The sequence below is a fragment of the Thamnophis elegans genome, chromosome 11 (genome assembly GCF_009769535.1).
Source record: "Thamnophis elegans isolate rThaEle1 chromosome 11, rThaEle1.pri, whole genome shotgun sequence".
NCBI classification, from domain to species: domain Eukaryota; kingdom Metazoa; phylum Chordata; class Lepidosauria; order Squamata; family Colubridae; genus Thamnophis; species Thamnophis elegans.
Genome location: NC_045551.1, coordinates 7,703,674 through 7,723,605, shown reverse-complemented (window position 1 = coordinate 7,723,605; position 19,932 = coordinate 7,703,674). Strand labels below are relative to the sequence as shown.

Genomic DNA, 19,932 nt, shown 5'->3' with positions numbered 1-19,932 from the left:
TTGTGGGCTGATATAATAGTGAGGGGCTTTCTGTGCATTTAATTCGCAATTTAATGAGTTTATATGCCGCCCACTCCCGAAGGACTCCGGGCGGCTTACAAATACGAAATGAAATAAAATAACACATAGGGGGAAAGAACAAAAACAGTTTAAAAAAACACAACATACATTTGGCTTATCTGGGGGTTTGGACCTGATTTAAATATAGACAAATTAGATAAAAGTTTTTATTTCTTTGAATCAAAATGTGCCCAATCCCCATCCAGTATTTTGACAATGTTGGGGGGGAACCAGAGCTTTTGAAGCTGTTATTTGAGTCAGCCAAGAGCACCACCTGCCCTCTTCCTTCACCAAAGGAAAGAACTATTTATTTATTAAATTTATATGCTACACATCTTATTCTGAAAAGCAGCTCTTTTCAGCTCTCTAAAATAACTGCGGCAAGGTTATCAAGTATCTGTGATTCTGCATGTGGAATATTTTGTGCAGAGCCTGATATCTCCTGCGAAATATATAGATTCTCCAATTTCACATTTTTTTTCCATTTTTCTTTCTTCTCAGAAAGAAACACATAGAGGAACTGCAACAATTCTGTACAGCTTCAAATGTATGCAGTGCTTCCTTATCCATCTTCCTGGCACTCTGTTTATCTTCTTCAATTCATTCTGTCTTATAGGCTATTTCATAATCCCTCAGTTCAACCACCAGTAATTCACTGCTTGCTTTTAAAAACGCAGAATAAAGATTTTATTGAACATGAACAATATAATCTTAATTAATTTAAGAATAGATCTGGACTTCCTCAATTGAAAATATTTATAACATGGAGAGTTTCCTAAGAGTGTTGAGCCACAGCTCCCTGTAACTTCATTATTTATGGCTAATGACAATGAAACGGCAGCAATTGTTGTTCAGCAATATTTAGAAAGTTATTTATCTGAACTGTTCCCCGTTACAAAATGACATTAGCTATTCTTCGTGGAGGAAAATAACCTCAACAAGGGTCACTGAACTTTTCTCTGTCTATTCCATAGGCCTGTGATAGGTTTTAGGCGCAGTATGAAAGAATAAATATGCCAATGGAATTCAACAGTGCCATATCATGTGGCTATGGCAATGTACTGCATATTATCATTCTGCTCTAAAAAGATGCCACATTAAGTATCATACTCCATAATAAAGGCATCAGATGGGGTCGATATCCTCCAGAAGTTTTTGGTATTAAGCAATACTATATATTTTTAGTTTTTTCTTTCTTTTTCTTGCTTTAGCCTCAGACTAAATTTATTCACTTACTTACTAGATTTTCATCCTGCCTTTATTGTTATGGCCCAGCAGGAGCCGTTGGAGCCGCCACCAGACTCCGACAGCGAGGGGCCCTCTGAGTCGGCTCTGGAGGAGGTGGAGGACCCTGGACAGGGATCCGACTCCGAGAAGGGCGCAGAGAGTCTGGTTGGCCACCAGGAGGCACCTGAGCCTTGGACCAGTGGGGAGGAGACAAGGGAGAGTGAGTTGGAGGCCAGTAGTGAGTTGTTCCTGGATGCACGCCATCGAAGAGCTACTAGGCATCAGGAACAATTACGCAATTACAGGAGGTGATTGTGCTCAGCTGGTGGTCATTAGGCTCCTCTCCAGACTATAAAAAGCTACTTGTGCACACGACCCTCTTTGGGATTGAATGCAGGATTGAATGTCGGAGGACAGTACTGTGAGCTTGGCAGGCTGGATTGCTGCCAAGCCTTATCTGTGTTTATTGCTGCCTGAGTTTGTCTGAGTTGCTGCCGAGGTCCTTATCTGTTTGTTATGCTTGGCTTTCAACCACCGAGGTTTTGGTGTCTTGCTATTAAAGGACATTCCAGTTAAGCTTGTCTTGGCATTCGTTACTGGATGGAGGAGGGGGTCAGAACACTTTGTTATGTTTATAAACAATGTAAATGTATCTAATATTCCTTTCTCCTCCTATTTTTCCCACAACAACCCTGTGAGGTGGGTTTGGACTGAGAGTGACTGTCCCAAAGTTACCCAATCAGTTTTCATGCCTAAGGCAGGACTAGAACTCACCCTTTCCTGGATCCTAAGCAAGTACCTTCACCACTAGACCAAACTGACTCAGTTGTCTAACCAGTAAGTAAGAGGGTCGCAAAAGCATAATACAAAATAGCTCAGTGCTGTTAGCAAAGTGTACCTAACTGTGAGATCCCCTTTCGGAAACTGCCTGAGACTCGGTAGCAAGTGCTTCCATCTCCTCCACATACCCGGCATCGATCCATCACCTGGGAAGAGTAGAGGCTGCCATCACACCCTATTGGCTAGGAAGAAAAGGAAGGGCCAGTTTGAAATCTTACTTACGGGTCAAGCTCTTTGTCCCCGCCCTTCCTCAACCGATGCAAATAGCTCTATTTCTTACCCCTTATTTTTTTAAAGCTTGATTCTTTTCTCTGCTCCGTCTCCCTTGCTCAAAATTTAGATTCTCACCATTAACATTTTGGAGTGCGGTTTCAGCCCAACGCAACGCTCCATAGCTCTTCTCCTCTCACTTCAGTTGCGCGTACATTTCGTGAACCCTAGCCCTTGAAAATTTAATCTTCCTTCATTTAGAGATTTTTAAAAGCTATAAAATTGTGCACAGCCTGACAAACGTTCTCTCTGATCAGAATAGAATCCAGTGATTTGTTGGACCAGATGAAAGCATCATCAGACAAAGAAAAGGATTGATATATAAATTAGACCCATTAATGCAAAAATGGGTGCCTTAGAAGTGAAACAGAAGTTACATCTCCACACCAGCCTACTGGGAGGTTAGGGAACGCTATACTCCTGATTTTCCTAAGGCCTCTATCTTGAAACAGGATATTAAAATAGGAGGCTTTTGAACTGTTCCAGAGGACTTTCCCTGTGTACTCTTATTATGTCCCAGTCCTAGTCAGTAGATCTGGCCAGCTGAGCTCATACATCCCAAACAGGGGTGGGTTTCTCGCCCCGTTCCAACCGGTTCGGTTGGAACGGGGCTGGCGGCGTCCTCGTGCACGACCGCGGTGCACGCATGCGTACTAGCGTCTGTGCGATGCTCCAGCTGCTCCTGGAGGACCACGCAGGCGCTGTATGCGTCCTGCGCATGCGTGGAAGCGCAGAACTCGTCAAAACCGGGTAAGGAGCACGGGTGGGCCCTTCGCCGTTCCTGGAAGTTACTTACTTCCGGGTTCGCCGACCAACCGGTTCGCAGGGACCGCCGCGAACCGGTTGAAACCCACCCCTGATCCCAAAGCTAAGAGTCTACCGCAGTAGGCGTCCGATAAAATATTCCTTGGATCATCTATGAATCTAGAGAGCAGCTCCTTTGATCATTGTACCTCACACTTCCCACTGATACAGACTCCTTGGTAAGCCCTGTCCTTGCACGATGTGCCATCCTGGGCTTGTGCCATGAGTTGTCTCTCCCCATTCCTCGAAGTGCATTGGAGATCACAGGGCTTGTTAGAGATGCTGGTGTAATCATCTACAGAAAAGCACAGGAGAAAAAGAAACAGGGAGGGCATGCAAATTTGGTTCAAGAGACTTGCATACAAGAACATGTTAAAACCAATTAAAGAAAGAAAATTTTGAACCTTCCTAGCAATCATCACCATTGTCTCTTCTTATTGTGGCTTCTAGGACTTGTTATTCAGCAACATGTCCATAGAGATTCTCAATCATCCAGTCTTGGTTGTCACAAAGGGTTCCACCACAAAACCGTGTTCGACTAAAGGGCGCTCGACGAAACCGCGTAGCTGACGTCATCACAGCGCGACAACAGCGCGGAGAAAAAAGCACGCTGTAAACGCTAAACCTAAAATTAACCCCTAAACCTAAACCTAACCCCCCTAAACCTAATCCTAAACCTAACCCTTAACCTAACCCTAAACCTAACCTTTAACCTAACGCTAAACCTAATCCTAACCCTTAACCTAACCCTAAACCTAACCCTAACCCTTAACCTAACCCTAACCCTTAACCTAACTCTAAACCTAACCCTAAACCTAACCCTTACCTTAACTTGAATCGGCTTGCTTTAAAAGCGCTATTTAAAGCACCCTTCTTTCTCCGCACTGGCTGTTGTCGCCATGTTGATGACGTCAGCAACGCGGTTAAATCGGGAGCGCTTTAGTCGAGCGCAGTTTTGTCATGCCACGGTCACAAAGGTGCTTTTCAAAAGGCAACTAGACTTTGTTTTTTCCCCATGAAAAATGTTTCACTTATACAAGAAGCTTCTTCAGTTCTGGCTGAATGGTGAGGAATGGGAAGATTTTTATTCTTAGCTAGCTTTCTGAAAATTATTGAGGCCACTTGTGGGTTCTGTACTCTCGTGACCCGACAAACGCGCGCCCGACAAATGCGCGCCAACAAAACTGCGGCGACAAAACTGCGACGTCAAAAGCGCGCCCACTAAAGTGCGCCGATAAAACCGCACCCACAAAAGCGCGATTAGTTTTTAGGTTAGGGTTAGGGTCAGGGTCAGGGTTAGGGTAAGGTTTAGGGTTGTTAATGTTGTTTTCGCGTTGTTTGCTGATGGCGCGCTTTCGTCGGTATGCATTTGTTGACACACTTTAATGGGCGCGCTTTTGACGTCGCGGTTTCGTCGCCACGGTTTTGTCGGCGCGCATTTGTCGGGCGCGCATTTGTCAGTGCACCCTGTACTCTCAGGGTCACCTGAATTAGGAGTGCAGGTGGGGGTGGTACCTTCTTGGTCCTCTGAAATTATAGGCAGGAGATAGGTGATGTATCCCACCCCCCTCTGTTGAGAGAGGGCTGTTCCATTTTAATATAAATGACCTGTTTAGAGAAATAAAACAACACAAATGCATGGCGCAACACAGGGGAACAAACCCACCAGAACAAGATTCAGAAGGCCATCGGCATTTGAAAGAAAAAGGTCACTCTTTTGAAGAGAGCAAAATCCACATGCTGAGCAGAGAGGACCACTGGTTTGAAAAAGGATCAAAGAGGCCAATTATATTAAAACTCAAAAGCTTCTTCTCAACAAAGGGGTGGGTGGGGATATGACATCACCTATTCCTTGTCTACAACACAATCCTTTCAGCCGTACCAAGAATGTTCCACATCCATTTGCACTCTGGTTCAGGTGACTTTGAGAGTAGAGATAAACCCTCAATTCTCAGAGAGCTAACAATAAACCTTCAGAGTGCTAACAGCTAGTTAACTGCTAGGAATATAAATCCTTTCATTCCCCCACAATTCAGCCACAACTGAAGAAGCTTCTTGGATAAGAAGTAAAATGTTTTTTTCAAGGGGAAAAAACAAAAACAAAATTCAGTTGCCTTTTGAAAAGTATCTTTGAGTTATTCAGCAACACCTAGCGAATCACAAAATTTTCCAATTCGGAATTAAATAATTCTTTAAAAATCATTGCTATCTTTTTTTTTTTTTAAAGAGAGATCTCTTGCTGGGTAGAGATATATACACTATATTTATCTTCCAACATAAACCCGACTAAAATTGCTACTTTAAACACACAGCAACGATGTGTGATGTCATTGGATGGGGGAGGATCAATTTTCTTAAGATTTCTTTTCAGCACCTACCCTCAACCGGTTCACCGACAAATGCGCGCTCGACAAAAGCGCGCCGATGAAACCGCGGTGAGAAAACCGTGAGTTCGAAATCGCACCGACGAATGAGCGCAGAAGCACGCCGACAACAGTGCGCAGACAAAAGCGCGCTCTAAACCTAACTCTAAACCTAACCCTAAACCTAAACCTGAACCTAATCCTAACCCTAATCGCGCTTCTGTCGGCGCTCTTTTGTCAGCGTGCCTTTGTGGGCATGGTGTCGACGTCGCGGTTTTATTGCTGCAGTTTTGTTGGTGCGCTGTTGTCGGGCGTGCATTTGGCGGGTCATGCCCTTAACCAACCCACACAACTCCCCAACCAGCATTTCACTTCCCAATGACCCTTGCCTGACATGTCGTCCCCATCACAAGACCCTCACCTGACATGACCCAGACCTGACCCATCATAAGACCTTCACCTGATGCAACCTCCCCATCACAAGACCTATTGACCACATAAAGCACTTATAAATAGAGGAACAATGACCCTGACACCCTTGTCTGGTAACAAAATGTTTGGAAACCAACTCACAAGCTCAGAGAACGAACCTCCATCCTCACTTCTTTTACTCTTTGGTGCGTATAAGAGTGAGCTGGAAACAAACATCTCCTATTTCCATATTTAACAATCTTTCTAAAAATCTAAAATATGATTTGAAGTTAGGTCACCAAATTTGCCAGAAAAATCGCCAAAGATCAACCACAGCTGGCCCTTCATGTATAACCACAACTGAGTCCAAAATTCCTGTTAAGTGAGACATTTGTTGAGAGAGGTTTGCCTCATTTTACAACCTTTCTTGCCACAGTTGTTAAGTTAAATCACTGCAGTTGATAAGAGCCGAGGTGGCGCAGTGGTTAGGGTGCAGTGCTGCAGGCCACTTCAGCTGACTGTTATCTGCAGTTCAGCGGTTCTAATCTCACTGGCTCAGGGTTGACTCAGCCTTCCATCCTTCCGAGGTGGGTGAAATGAGGACCCAGACTGTGGGGGCTATATGCTGACTCTGTAAACAGCTTAGAGAGGGCTGAAAGCCCTATGAAGCTGTATATAAGTCTAACTGCTATTGCTATTGCTATTCTGGGAATAAATATTTGCGGTCTTCAAACTTCATAAAGTCTTGCAAACCCTCTTACCTCCTTTTCTTTTGATCTATAGCTTCTGCTTAGTAATTTAACAAAGACAAACCTGGGTAGAGTGGCATCCAATGATAATAGTGTTTCCCAAAGGCCTTGGCATTGAAACTGGCACACTGATGTTGCTTGAAGCTGGCTGTGTTGGCAGGGCAAAGCTGGGGAGAAAAGAAAAATAAACCTGGTGCTTGTTCCATCGCCTCTCTATACCAGATTGACGTGGAATGATTTCCAAATGTAACGTGAACCAGTGTTTCCCAACCTTCGCATTTTAATCTCTGTGGACTACAACTCCCAGAATTCCTCAGCCAGCTGGCAAAGGTTGCAAAATGATGGAGTGAACAATCCGAATGATATTATTTAATTGCATGAAGATTTTGAAGTTTTCAGAGAAATGTAAAGGTTTAGGACAAAAAGAGGTCAGAGGCCACCCATATCATGGAACAACCCAAAAAATTGTTTGAAAGTATGTTTAATGTTTAATAAATTTATATGCTGCCCAATCCCGAAGGACTCCAGGCGGCTTACATAAAAACAATTTAAAAGAATACTAAAAAGTTTTAAAAATAGAAAGACAGGCAAGTTAAAAGACACAACATGCACTCCACCTTAGTGGGGCTGGACCTCATTCAAGAGGTCAACAGCCCCAGGCCTGCCGGAATAGCCAGATCTTAATAGACTTTTGGAAGGCCAAGAGAGTGGGGAGGGTCCGGATCTCTGGGGGTAGGTCGTTCCATAGGGCCAGGGCAGCTACAGAGAAGGCCCTCCCCTGAGGGGCCGCCAGACGACATTGTCTAGTCGACGGCACCCGGAGAAGGCCCATCCTGTGAGATCTTATCGGACGCTGGGAGGTATGTGGCAGAAGACGGTCTCGTAGATATCCAGGTAAATAGCATGTATGACAGTGGTAGTTGTATAACATTTCAGACTGTTTAAGGGAAGGGCTTAACATTGAACTGGTAAGTTTGCCTTTCAGGTGTAACTTGCTCCTCTTTTCATTCTCAATGGGAATCAGGTCATAGAAAACCCACTCTGCTAAAAATGGCCATTTGGCTACTGAATTTCAGTAACAAAATGAAGGGGCAAATGACCAGAGTTGCCCCTTCCTATTTGAAGGAAACTTGGTGTTCGTAAGGTCTATGGCTTCCTTATTTCAATTCTATGCCCCCCCCCCCCATCTATAGAAGCAATTGTTAGGCTTCTTCTGAGTACGCTAAAATAAAGTCAATTAAATAGGCACACAAGAATTCAGCCATTCTGGCAAGCAGATGTTATTCAGTGGTGGGATTCAAATAATTTACCAACCAGTTCTCTGCCCTAATGACTAGCTGGGTAGGCGGGGCTTGGTGGTCATGTGATCATGAAGGCGTGGCCAAGTCCATGTCACTCAGGTCGATGGGGAACTTCGCCTTAGTTGTTACAATGGTAATAAGGGTTAACTGGAGAGACAGTTTCTGTAAGCAGGGCAATAAAGATTAGGCTAGAAACAACACCAGAATTTTTTTTTTTTGCAAAAATGGGATGTGGGAACGGGCCTTCGGGAGGCCAAAAATGGCTGCATTTGGTGTATAAGACGCATCAACATTTCCATGCTCTTTTAAGGGGGGGGAGGGTGCGTCTTATAGTCCGAAAAATATGGTACTTATAATCCTGTCCAACCACAGTGGGCTCTGGGAGCACAGGATTTCCTGTGGTCCAGAACAAGAGTTTGAAATAAAGATTCATTGTATATTTACAACCCTCAAGGAGTGAAGAAAACTGACATAGCAAAAGGGTTGAATTATGTTAAACTCATTCTCTTTTCTAAGCTAATGTTCTTCTGATTAAGAACTTTTCATTGGGACATCAAACTTATTAAAAATACTAACTCCAATTGCTGACCAGTAGTAGGATATGCCATTTCTGTCATCATCAGGAGAATCTGTCATTTCCTTCAATTGCACCTGTAAGTTGTTTTTCTACCCAGTATTTAAAATCTACGCATTTCAATCCATTTTTGAAATATAACAAATGTGTGCGGAGGATTTCACCAGGCAAATTTGACAGGTATAGGAAGGAATAATAATAAACCTTCCAAGCAAATTATCTAAGCTAAGACGCTTACTTATTCCTCAAGTAAGGACAAAAGTGTGAGATGGGGGGAAAATAGTGAATTACTGAACATTTAAGAAAGTCTATATGCTCTTACAATGATCAAGAAATATGAAGAATGAGATAAATTATACACAACCATTTGTTTTTTGAAGGAATTAGGTTTTCTGTTATTTTATTTTGAAATGCTAGGAAGCACTGTAGGTTTACTTAACAATAAAGTGTAAGTAGTGCCTGTGAAAACCTCTTCCCATGTGCCCCCATAGTTCAGGGTTCAAAATTTTATTAGTTTATCGAAGCAAAAATATAAAGAAAAATGAAAATAAAGGTAAAATAGGAAAGGAAAAGGGAAAGAGAGAAAAGTGCTGGGTAGAGGGGGAAAAGATTGACATCCAACTCCGTTTGGTACAGTACAATAAGGTAGTAACATGAAATGTCAACTTTTTTACTTTTCTACCCTAATATATAATGGTTCCACCACAAAACCGTGTTCCACTAAACCGCGCTCGACGAAACCGCGTAGCTGACGTCATCAACAGGGCGACAACATCACGGAGACAGAAGTACGCTGTAAACGCTAAACCTAAAATTAACCCCGAAACCTAAACCTAACCCCCCTAAACCTAATCCTAAACCTAACCCTTAACCTAACCCTAAACCTAACCCTAAACCTAATCCTAACCCTTAACCTAACCCTAAACCTAACCCTAACCCTTAACCTAACCCTAACCCTAACCCTAACCCTAACCCTAACCCTTAACCTAACCCTAAACCTAACCCTAAACCTAACCCTAAACCTAACCCTTACCTTAAATTGAATCGGCTTCCTTTCAAAGCGCTATTTAAAGCGCCCTTTTTTCTCCGCGCTGGCTGTTGTCACCCTGTTGATGATGTCAGCAACGTGGTTTAATCGGGCGCAGCTTAGTTGAGCGCGGTTTTGACGGGTCACGATATATAATAGCCATTTATATAACACCAAACCTATCTAAGCAGCCAAAATCAAAGTTTCATTTTTTCCCACTTCAAGGTAAAAAGTCCAAAAGGAGTTTCCAAGTAGAACCAAACTTAATTGTGTTATTTTCTTTAATCAAAGAAGTCAATTTAGTCCTCTTTGCTAACTCCATCAACTTTTGCAGCCATTCCACCACTGTGGGAGTCACAGTGTCCTTCCATTTTTGTGTACAAAGTACCGTATTTTTCGGAGTATAAGACGCACCAAGATTTCAAAGAGGCAAATTAAAAAAGGGGTTTTTTTTTTGCAGACCTCCCAAAAATGGCCCATATTTCGTGAAAACAGGCCCGTTTTTTCCTCCCCAAAAAAGGGCACGAATAGCCTTTAGAAGGATTGTAGAGTGCTTGTGGGGGGGGGCGCAGGGGGGGGGACAAAAACAAGCAAAAAATGGCCCATTTTTGTCAAAAAAGGGCATGCATAGTCTTTAGGAGGCTTGTAGCGTGCTCCTGGGGGCTATAGGGGCACAATTGAGCAAAAAACAGCACATCTATTGCTCATTTCTGCCCTCCCCAGCCCCCAGGAGCACTCTGAAAGCCTCCTAAAGGCTATGCATGGCCATTTTGGTGAAGGGGGCAGGGTTTCGAGAGGCAAAAAAATGCTGTATTCAGTGTATAAGACGCACCCAGATTTTCAGCCTCTCTTTTTGAGGGAACAAGGTGCATCTTATACTCCAAAAAATCTTGCTGTTATCATCATGTAAAACCATTTGGTTCCATACTACTTTAACTGCTAGTTGGGCTCTGTAGCACGCAAAGAATTACATTCATTCTTGTAGATCAAATATAGTATCTATGAAAGATTGGCTTACCTGCTGTTGGCATAACTGATAGCGCTTCGACTGACCCAGGCACATGCTACTATTTGTCCCCTGAGGTATGTGCAGCCTGCAATAAAAGAGAATCCTTCTTCAACAGGACTGAAAATGTTGACTTCAGAGAGGTTCTGGTTTAGTGTAGGAAACATCATTTGAAAAGTCTTTCAGAAACTAAGTTTCATATATATGGTATACTAATGGGTTCCACCACAAATCCGCGAAGCCCTTATCCGCGGATACATAAGCGCGAAGACTAATTCGCGCCACTCGAAGCGCTAAGGAAAAACGCGACCCTACCGCGATGACATAATCGCGGAGGGCAAATCCGCGCATTCCCAAGCACTCAGCATCCTAAACCTAACCCTAACCCAAAACCTAACCCTAAACCTAACCCTAAACCTAACCTTAAACCTAACCCTAACCTAACCCTAACCCTAAAACAAACCCCTAAACCTAATCCTAACCCTTACCTTAATTTAAATCCGCTTTCTGCCGCCGCGCTGTTTTAAAGCGCCCTTCTGTTGCCGCGCTGTTGTCGCGGCAGTGATGACGCACGGTGATGACATTGCGGCTTTAGCGACGCGATTTTATCACCGCTATTTTGACGAGCGCGGTTTTGTCGTGCCACGATACTAATGTCCTACTCCCTTCATTCAGGATAATTTTTCAGTTTCCCACTCTAGTCTATAAGTCTGGTCTTCTAAACAAGTTCAATACTTCCTGATATGGTTGTCACAGTTTCATATTTTAATGGGAAAATAGAATTTAAAGTTTGAAGAATTCATTACTACACACACACTGCATTAAAGTAGCCATGTTTTTTTTTTCCTTGGGCTTACACAGTTGGCCTTTAAAGCTCCTTTGCAATCTGGAAAAAAGGAGACACTTGCTTTAAAATGTTTTTTAACAAGGCAAGTACAGATCCCATGCACACTCCAGATCACACTGCTTCTTCAAAGCACTGCTAACTAGATCCAACACCATCTACTCTTGAAAGATCCACCAAAGATTCATTTAGGTTATGCCATTATGACGTCCATAATAACTTTTGCTACTTCCTTCTCTGCTGCAATTTTCTTTAGCTTAAATATGAACAAGAAATCTCCATTTAAATCTATTGCATCCAGAAAAATATTCAGAATATCTCCAAATAGTTAACTGTAATTTCCTCCGTGACCCGACAAATGCGTGCATGACAAAGGCGCGCCGACAAAACCGCGGCGAGAAAACCACGACATCATAAACGCACCCACAACAACACGCTGACAAAACCGCGATTTCAGTTAAGGTAAGGGTTAGGTTCAGAGTTAGGTTCAGGGTTAGGTTTAGGGTTAGGTTTAAGGTTAGGGTTAGGGTTAGGTTTAGAACTCACGGTTATTGTTTGTTGAAGGCGCACTTTTTTCGGCGCGCCGTTGTCGGCGCGCTTCTGCGCTCATTCATCAGCGCGATTTAGAGCTCGCAGTTCTCTCGCTGCGGTTTCATCGGCGCGCTTTTGTCGAGCGCGCATTTGTCGGTGAACCGATTTCCTCAGCATTAACTAACATTCTACTCCAGCGCGTCTGAATTTGACTTCCAAAGCTGAATAGCAACACAATTTTTTTCAGAGTGAAATTAAGCCAGCTCAAGATAAATAGGACTTATTCCCAGGAAACAAAATATAGGATTGGACTTTAAGCATGTCCAAGCTTAACTTTATCACAATATCAAATTCTACGTATCAGAACAGGTTGGAGTGCTGTCAAAGAAACTTACTTCCCCCTGCCTAACTTCGATCCTAAAGTACTTGCTAAGCCTGAATAACCGGATGGTAGAACTTCAACCAGTTAGGAAGACAGGTGGCTCCTTCTTTTAGTGGAGTCTTTTAGACTTTTGCTCTTAATTTAGCTAATATAGGTAGTCCTGGACTTACAACCACAGTTGGTACCAGAATTTCCACTGTTAAGTGGTTGTTAAGTGAGTCATACCTGATTTTAAGACCTGTTTTGCCACAAAATAGACATTTTTTAAAGTTGGAGAGGCAAATGGTAGGTGGCAGGCGATCCTACTAGTTGGTTCTTAAAAGGAGAGCCTGCTTTCCCTTGCCAAAAGTAAAGCTTATTTCTAACTACATTGAGAATCAGGGTTATTTCCAGGAAGAACAGTGGTGGGTTGCAGGCGGTAAGCTCCGGTATGGGCGTACCGGAGCCAGCCCGGAGCACCGGATACCATTCGAGTACGGTGCTCCGGAGGGCCCGCCCACCCGCCCGAGCTCCTTACCTGTGTTTAAGGCTTCTGCGCTTCCGCGCATGGCACGTACAGGGCCTATGTGACGCTCTGCAGAGCAGCTGGAGCGTCGCGGAGGCGCTAAGATGCATGTGCACGCTATGCGCAGGTGCGTGCTGCGTGCGTCCAGGAGGACGCCGCCGGGCCTGTTCCAACTGTACTGGTTGGAACAGGAATTTAAACCCAACACTGAGGAAGAACCTCAGCATATCCAGATTTCAATTATGGAGCCATGCGGCATAAAAGGACATACATAAACTCACACAATTTTGATAGCAAGAAAGAGGAATGGTTTCACCCTTCAGAAGTACGTTTATATAGAATAGGAAGAAGAAATGTGGAGAAGCATAGTCAGGAGAAGTCACCAATGCCGGTTCTCATTAGCATCCAGGGATCTGGAGCAGCAGATTAAAATAGCTGCCTCCCTGGAGTTTATTCAACTCTTGAGTACAGGTTGAAGTTCGGCACGGTTAGCTAGATAGACATTTAAGCAACTGGGCTAAGGATGGGAGTATAGGATTCCTCAGGGGAAACAAAAAATCTATCATCTCCTTATACAAACCGTAGCTTCCCTGCACTTAAATCAGGGAATCAACTCAAGTTGTTAGTTGCTGAATCTCAAGAAAATAAAGAGAAAACAGCGAGGATTATGAAAATTATCTACGAAGAGGAAGTTAGAAAAATAGAGCCACACGGAGAAAAAGTGATTTGGTGAATTGCTGTCATATCTCAATCAGTTTTTTTTTTAATGCCAAATGTACTGTGATGGTAAAATTGGCTTATCCGACTAAAGGTCCCACACAGTGGTGGGTTTCAAAAATTTTTCGAACGTACTCTGTGGGCGTGGCCTCCTTTGTGGGAGTGGCTTGCCGGCCATGTGTTTTCTCTCTCTCTCTCTCTCTCTCTCTTTCCTTCCTTTTGTCTCTCTGTCCCTTTTTCCTTTTTTTCTTTCATCTCTCTCTCACTTTTCCTTTCTTTTTTTCTTTTTTTCTTTATTTATTTCTTCCTTTCTTTCTCTTTCTCTCTCTGTGTGAGTCTGTCTGTCTGTCTGTCTGTGTGTGTGTGTGTGTGTGTGTCAGTGGTGGGTTTCAAAATTTTTTGGAATTTTTGTAGGTGTGGCCTGCTTTCTGGGTCCACTGGTGGAACCTCTTAGCAATATAGCAATAGCAGTTAGACTTATATACCGCTTCATAGGGCTTTCAGCCCTCTCTAAGCGGTTTACAGAGAGTCAGCATATTGCCCCCAACAATCTGGGTCCTCATTTTACCCACCTCGGAAGGATGGAAGGCTGAGTCAACCCTGAGCCGGTGAGATTTGAACCGCTGAACTGCTGATCTAGCAGTAGCCTGCAGTGCTGCATTTAACCACTGCGCCACCTTGGCTCTTCTAACCGGTTCGGTAGATTTGACGAACCGGTTCTACCGAACTGGTGCGAACTGGCAGGAACCCACCTCTGGTCCCACATTTCTGTCAAGGGGCCTTGGTCAACTACTTACCGCTGCCATAAGCAGTGCCTCTCTCTTGACATCACACCTCCTCCACAGGTGCGGGAACATGTAGACCAGGAGCTCCATTCTCCCCACCATTTGGTGACCTCTTCATTCCAGGTACCAGCTTCTTCTGCTGCTTCATTACTGTCCTGACACAAACAGGGAAAGGTTACCTTAAGAACTCCAGAATTACTCCCAGAATCTCAATTTTTCTAACCTCACAAGCGATTCCTAGATCCACATTTTGCTATATGACAGCGTTTTGGTTCTTCTGATGTACACTGTTGGATACATGTACATTATTTGCAGACTGAGATAAAATATGAAACATACAATAACTTTCCTGTATATCAGTGGCTCAGTGGCTAAGACGCTGAGTTTGTCAATCAGAAAGGTCAGCAGTTCACCGGTTCGAATCCCTAGCGCCATGTAACGGAGTGAGCTCCCGTTACTTGTCCCAGCTTCTGCCAACCTAGCGGTTCGAAATCCTATAAAAATGCAAGTAGAAAAATAGGAGCCACCTTTGGTGGGAAGGTAACAGCGTTCCGTCCACCTTCAGCATTTAGTCATGCTGGCTACATGACCACGGAGACGTCTTCAGACAGCGCTGGCTCTTACGCTTTGAAATGGAGATGAGCACCGCCCCCTAAAGTCGGGAACGACTAGCATATGTAAGAGGGGAACCTTTACTTTTACCTGAATTTCTCTTATATCACCTGCAGCCATAATACCATTTTCCAGCATTGCTCTGGATGGTTAGATAAATTTGTGAATAATATAGAGAAAACAGAATTGATTGAGATGCTATAGAGAAATAAAGTAGGCTTCATTTGAGCCTCTGCAATCAGTTCCTGACAGAATTACTATCACTTAGGACATAGATACTTGTTGTGGCCCAGCAGGAGCCGTTGGAGCTGCCACCAGACTCCAACAGCGAGGGGCCCTATGAATTGGCTCTGGAGGATGTGGAGGACCCTGGACAGGGTTCCGACTCTGAGCAGGGCGCAGAGAGGCTGGCCACCAGGAGGCACTTGAGCCTTGGATCAGTGGGGAGGAGACAAGGGAGAATGATCCAGAAGTCAGCAGTGAGTTGTTCTTGGATGCCCGGCACCGAAGAGCTAATAGGCATCAGGAACAGTTGCGAAAGTACAGGAGGTAATTGCACTCAGCTGGTGGTCATTAGGCTCCTCTCCAGACTATAAAAAGACTGCTTGTGCACACGCCCCTCTCGCAGAAGTCAACACAGGAATTAACATTGAAGAACATGATTGTGAGCTTGGCAGGCTGGATTGCTGCCACGACTTATCTGTGCTGGATTGCTGCCCCAGCTTGTCTGTGCCGGTTTGCTGCCAAGGACCTGTCTGTCTGTTAATTAAATGCTGTAACTTATCTTTGGCTCGGAGTGTGTGTTGGTGTGGGACGAGGGGGGTCAGAACAGATACTGTAAGCTATGAATTCTAGAACATGAAAGACTGTCTACTGCAGATCTGTATGAGTCACTGTTCTGAATCTTCCAGAGAGTGGCAGTGAGTGTGGAAAGGAGTGGAAAATGGACAGGAGCTGCTATATCTCCTGGAATGTTACTACCGGTAGTTGCTACAGCAATACAAAAAAGCAGCATACTACATCATGATTACCTTTCTATCCATGAGAGGTGATGATGTCATTAGCACTGCATGCTGCTTCTGTTTTTCTACAATTTCAGGAAAACTAATGCTTACGTATCGGAGGTCAGTTAGTACCTGCTGCCTTAAAACTTTTTGAGGTCAAAACATTGGCACAAATTCTTTACGGGGCAGAAACAGGAATCCTTGCAAAGAGAAACTTTTTAGAATCCATACAAACCAAATTCCTGCGAGCCATTTTAGCTGCACCCAATGGAACTCCAAATGCCCAGTTAAGAATTGAGACAGGCATGCCTCAAATTCAGGTAAGAGCCTGGAAGATGATGATCATTTATTGGCTTAAAATGCATTTCTTTCCAGAGGGACTGTCCCCACTAGTGTTGACTGACAACTTCCCTTCCCCCTGGAAACAGGCAATGGATCACAAGCTGGGCTCTTATGGGCTCTCACCATTATTCTTAATGTCCCTAGGCTTTGAGCAAGCAAAGCAAGTAGTAATTAATAGAATGAGGGACATGGAGTTCCAAGAAGAACTAAATAGGTTGCCTCTCCACAGTAGGGACAGAATCAAACAGGGTGTGTGGGAATCGGCAAGATATCTAAATGATCTCCCCAAAACAAAGAATAGCTTTCTTCAGAGCCAGATTTAACATTCTTCCTTCAGCACTCCTCCAGGGCAGGTATAAGAGAACACCTATAGCTGAACGGGTTTGTATAGGTGGTAAAGGAGAAGTGGAAGATAATTCACATGTTCTATTACACTGCGAGCTATACAGAGCTTGTAGGTCTGCACATATTCTCCCCTTATTAGAGAGATTGCCAGGGAGGGCAGACCATTTTTATCTAGGCTTCCTCCTCCAGGACACTAACCCGGTTACCACGTATGCAGTGGCAAAGTTCTGTGCTGCTGCAATGTCCATAAGAAAAAAATTGGCTACAGAAGTATAGTACCATCTTGCACCAATTATCTGGACATCCCTCTAACAATCTTTGAACCATTATGTTATTATCCACTTTTAATGTCAATACTTTTTAATTATATCTTAATGTTAGTATTTTTTAATATAGTGTAAAAACTAATGTGTATTGCTGGTCTTTGACCGTAATAAAGATTTTACTTACTAAATGCTTACGTATCAGTGCGAGCATCTGAAGGAGGCAAGGTGATGGGGAAAGTAAAGCTTGCCTAATGGCAAGTGTGCATCTATTTTGAACACAGAGAGCTGGGACATCTTTCCAGCTAGTAGAGATCTGGGGTTCTTGCATGGGAAAATAACTGAGATGCTTTTGAAAGGAGCAGCAGTGCTCCCCGTCCCATGGATAGGAAAAGAGGTGACTCTTTCTTATTCAAAGGCTGGAGGAGGGTTTCCTGTGGGGTTTCTGAAAAACAGGGTTACAATGAGTTCAGTGATCCATGAAATCTAGGGCAGCTAAAGCAAGTGGACTAAAATGGGGAGGGGTTACCTCCTTCATTTAATGGCAGAGCCTGGATCCTCAATGGGTGTTCTGGAATAATGAAAGGGTGTGATGGAGAACTTTTTCAAACTGTGGGGAGAGAAGAATTATTAAATAGCGCAGGGTTCTAATTGGAATTTCAGATTGGTCAAGTCAGAAGGTATGTCTTTGCATGTCTCACAAAAGGCTAAATGAATACACCAGTGGTGGGTTTCAAAAAATTTTGGAACCTCTTCTGTAGGTGTGGCCTGCTTTCCGGGTCCACTGGTGGAACCTCTTCTAAACCGGTTTGATAGATTTGATCTCCGTGACCGCCTCCTGCAACATACCTCCCAGCATCCAATAAGATCGCACAGGGCGGGCCTTCTCCGAGTACCATCGACTGCGCAGTGCCGTCTGGCGGTTCCGCGGGGGAGAGCCTTCTCTGTAGCTGCCCCGGCCCTCTGGAATGACCTACCCCCTGAGATCCGGACCCTCCACCACTCTTTTGGCCTTCCGTAAGTCTGATAAGACCTGGCTGTTCCGGCAGGCCTGGGGCTGTTGATCTAGATTGATCTTCAGCCCCATTAAGATCGAGTGTATGTTGTGCCCTCCTTTAACTCATCTTTGTTCTGTATTTTAATTTTTTTAAAATGCTTTTAACCTGTTTTTTATGTAAGCCGCCTGGAGTCCTTCGGGATTGGGCGGCATACAAATCTATTAAAATTGGAAATTGGAAATTGGTTCTACCAAACTGGTGTGAACTGGATTTAGATTTGGATTTATTACATTTATATGCTGCCCTTTTCCCCGAAGGGGACTCAGCCTGGTAGGAACCCAGCCTTCTTTCCCGTCTAAAATGACATAGGGAAAGTCTGGCAATTCTTCTTCAAAATGTTCTGAGGATAAGTAATCTAAAAGCTAAGAAAGAAAAACAGGGAAAAGACCTATTCTTCTGAAATAAACAACGTATAGTTGACTTTTCCAGAAAGCAAAATCTTTTAACGTATTTATTATAACTGACTACATTTGGTTATTACCGATTGTAAACATGATCCATGAAAGAGAAAGCAGTTAAGATGCATGAACTCGGCCTGTGCATGACACACCCTTATTTCCATAGAATTTTGTTTCCCAATGTTGTGCAACTCGACATTCTTTAAAACGGCAGAGAAAATATCAGGATAAGCCACTTCTCTGACCCACGTCTTAAAAGTTTAGATGCAGTAGAAACAGGTACAGCAAATTCATTCCTACTATACTTTGATCATCCCCAAAGGTGAAATGTTCTTTCTATAAAAGGTACTATATTCAAGAGAAGAATAGGAAGGTCCAGGTGGAGATATCCTGCTAGTCACTGGATGCTCAGATAGGACATTGAAACATATATTCAGAAGGTATTTTTGACACCTCCTGTTCGATGCCCAAATGTGATTTTCTATCTTGCTTCCTAAGCTTTTTCAGATTTACATGAAATCACTGAAGTTTCAGAATGGGGTGCCATCAGCAAGATGATGACAGCCAGTTCTATCGCTCCCTACCTTTTAATTGGTTCACCGACAAATACGCGCATGACAAAAGCATGCCGACAAAACTGCAGCGAGAAAACCGCGACGTTGAAATCACGCCCACAACAGCGCGCCGACAAAAGCGCGCCATCAACAAACAACACAAAAACAAGGTAATAACCCTAACCCTAATCACGCTTTTGTGGGCGCGGTTTTGTCAGCGCGCTGTTGTGGGCGCGATTTCGATGTCGTGGCTTTCTCGCCGCGGTTTTGTCGGCACGCTTTTGTCCTGCGCGCATTTGTCGGGTCACGCTTTTAATTTAATGCCTTGCAGTGAGATGGGAGACTAACAAATTTAATAAATAAATAAATAAAATTTCAAGGAAACAATCGACATGATTTGATACATGCTTAATTTTGATAATAAACCTGGATGTGGGGGAATAAGCTGAAATTATATCCAGACAAGTCAGAAGTGCTATTAATAAAAAGAAAAGTGGGCTTGGTTAAGGTAAAGTTTATTTTCCTTTAGGAATAAGAATACTCTTTGACCATCACTGTCATTGGATTTGCAAAGGGGTTGTGTGTGATGAAGAAATAATACGCACAACAACAGCTAATGGGCCACCTGAGTAACCTTCCTGAGCTACTTGACAGAACACCTTGGCTGCAACTCATCTTGACATGCAATGAATGCCCTTTATTCTACTCGTGAAAAATGTCCAGAAGGTGCAGGGCAGAGGTGGGTTCCTACCAGTTCGCACCTATTTGGTAGAACCGGTTCGTCAAATCTACCGAACCGGTTAGAAGAGGTTCCACCAGTGGACCCGGAAAGCAGGCCACACCTACAGAAGAGGTTCAGAAATTTTTTGAAACCCACCACTGGTCCTTGGATATGATTATTCTACACTATCATGCTCCTATTTATAAAACTCAGGGCCTCTGTGAAAGGTAAGGATGACT

At 43.7% G+C, this 19,932-nt stretch overlaps 1 protein-coding gene across 2 annotated transcripts in view; it reads right to left on the bottom strand.

Annotated features, from left to right (window-relative positions):
- The window catches only part of LOC116514545 (ADAMTS-like protein 2), a 55,622-nt gene that overhangs the window by 31,065 nt on the left and 4,625 nt on the right, over positions 1-19,932 (bottom strand). For both annotated transcript variants that reach the window (XM_032226131.1, XM_032226130.1), the window contains exons 2-6: positions 14,409-14,551; positions 10,645-10,720; positions 6,789-6,891; positions 3,351-3,496; positions 2,186-2,309 (exon numbers count right to left, since the gene is read on the bottom strand). In XM_032226131.1, coding sequence (XP_032082022.1) covers positions 2,186-2,309; positions 3,351-3,496; positions 6,789-6,891; positions 10,645-10,720; positions 14,409-14,551 — 592 coding nt within the window. The remainder of the gene's footprint in view (positions 1-2,185; positions 2,310-3,350; positions 3,497-6,788; positions 6,892-10,644; positions 10,721-14,408; positions 14,552-19,932) is intronic.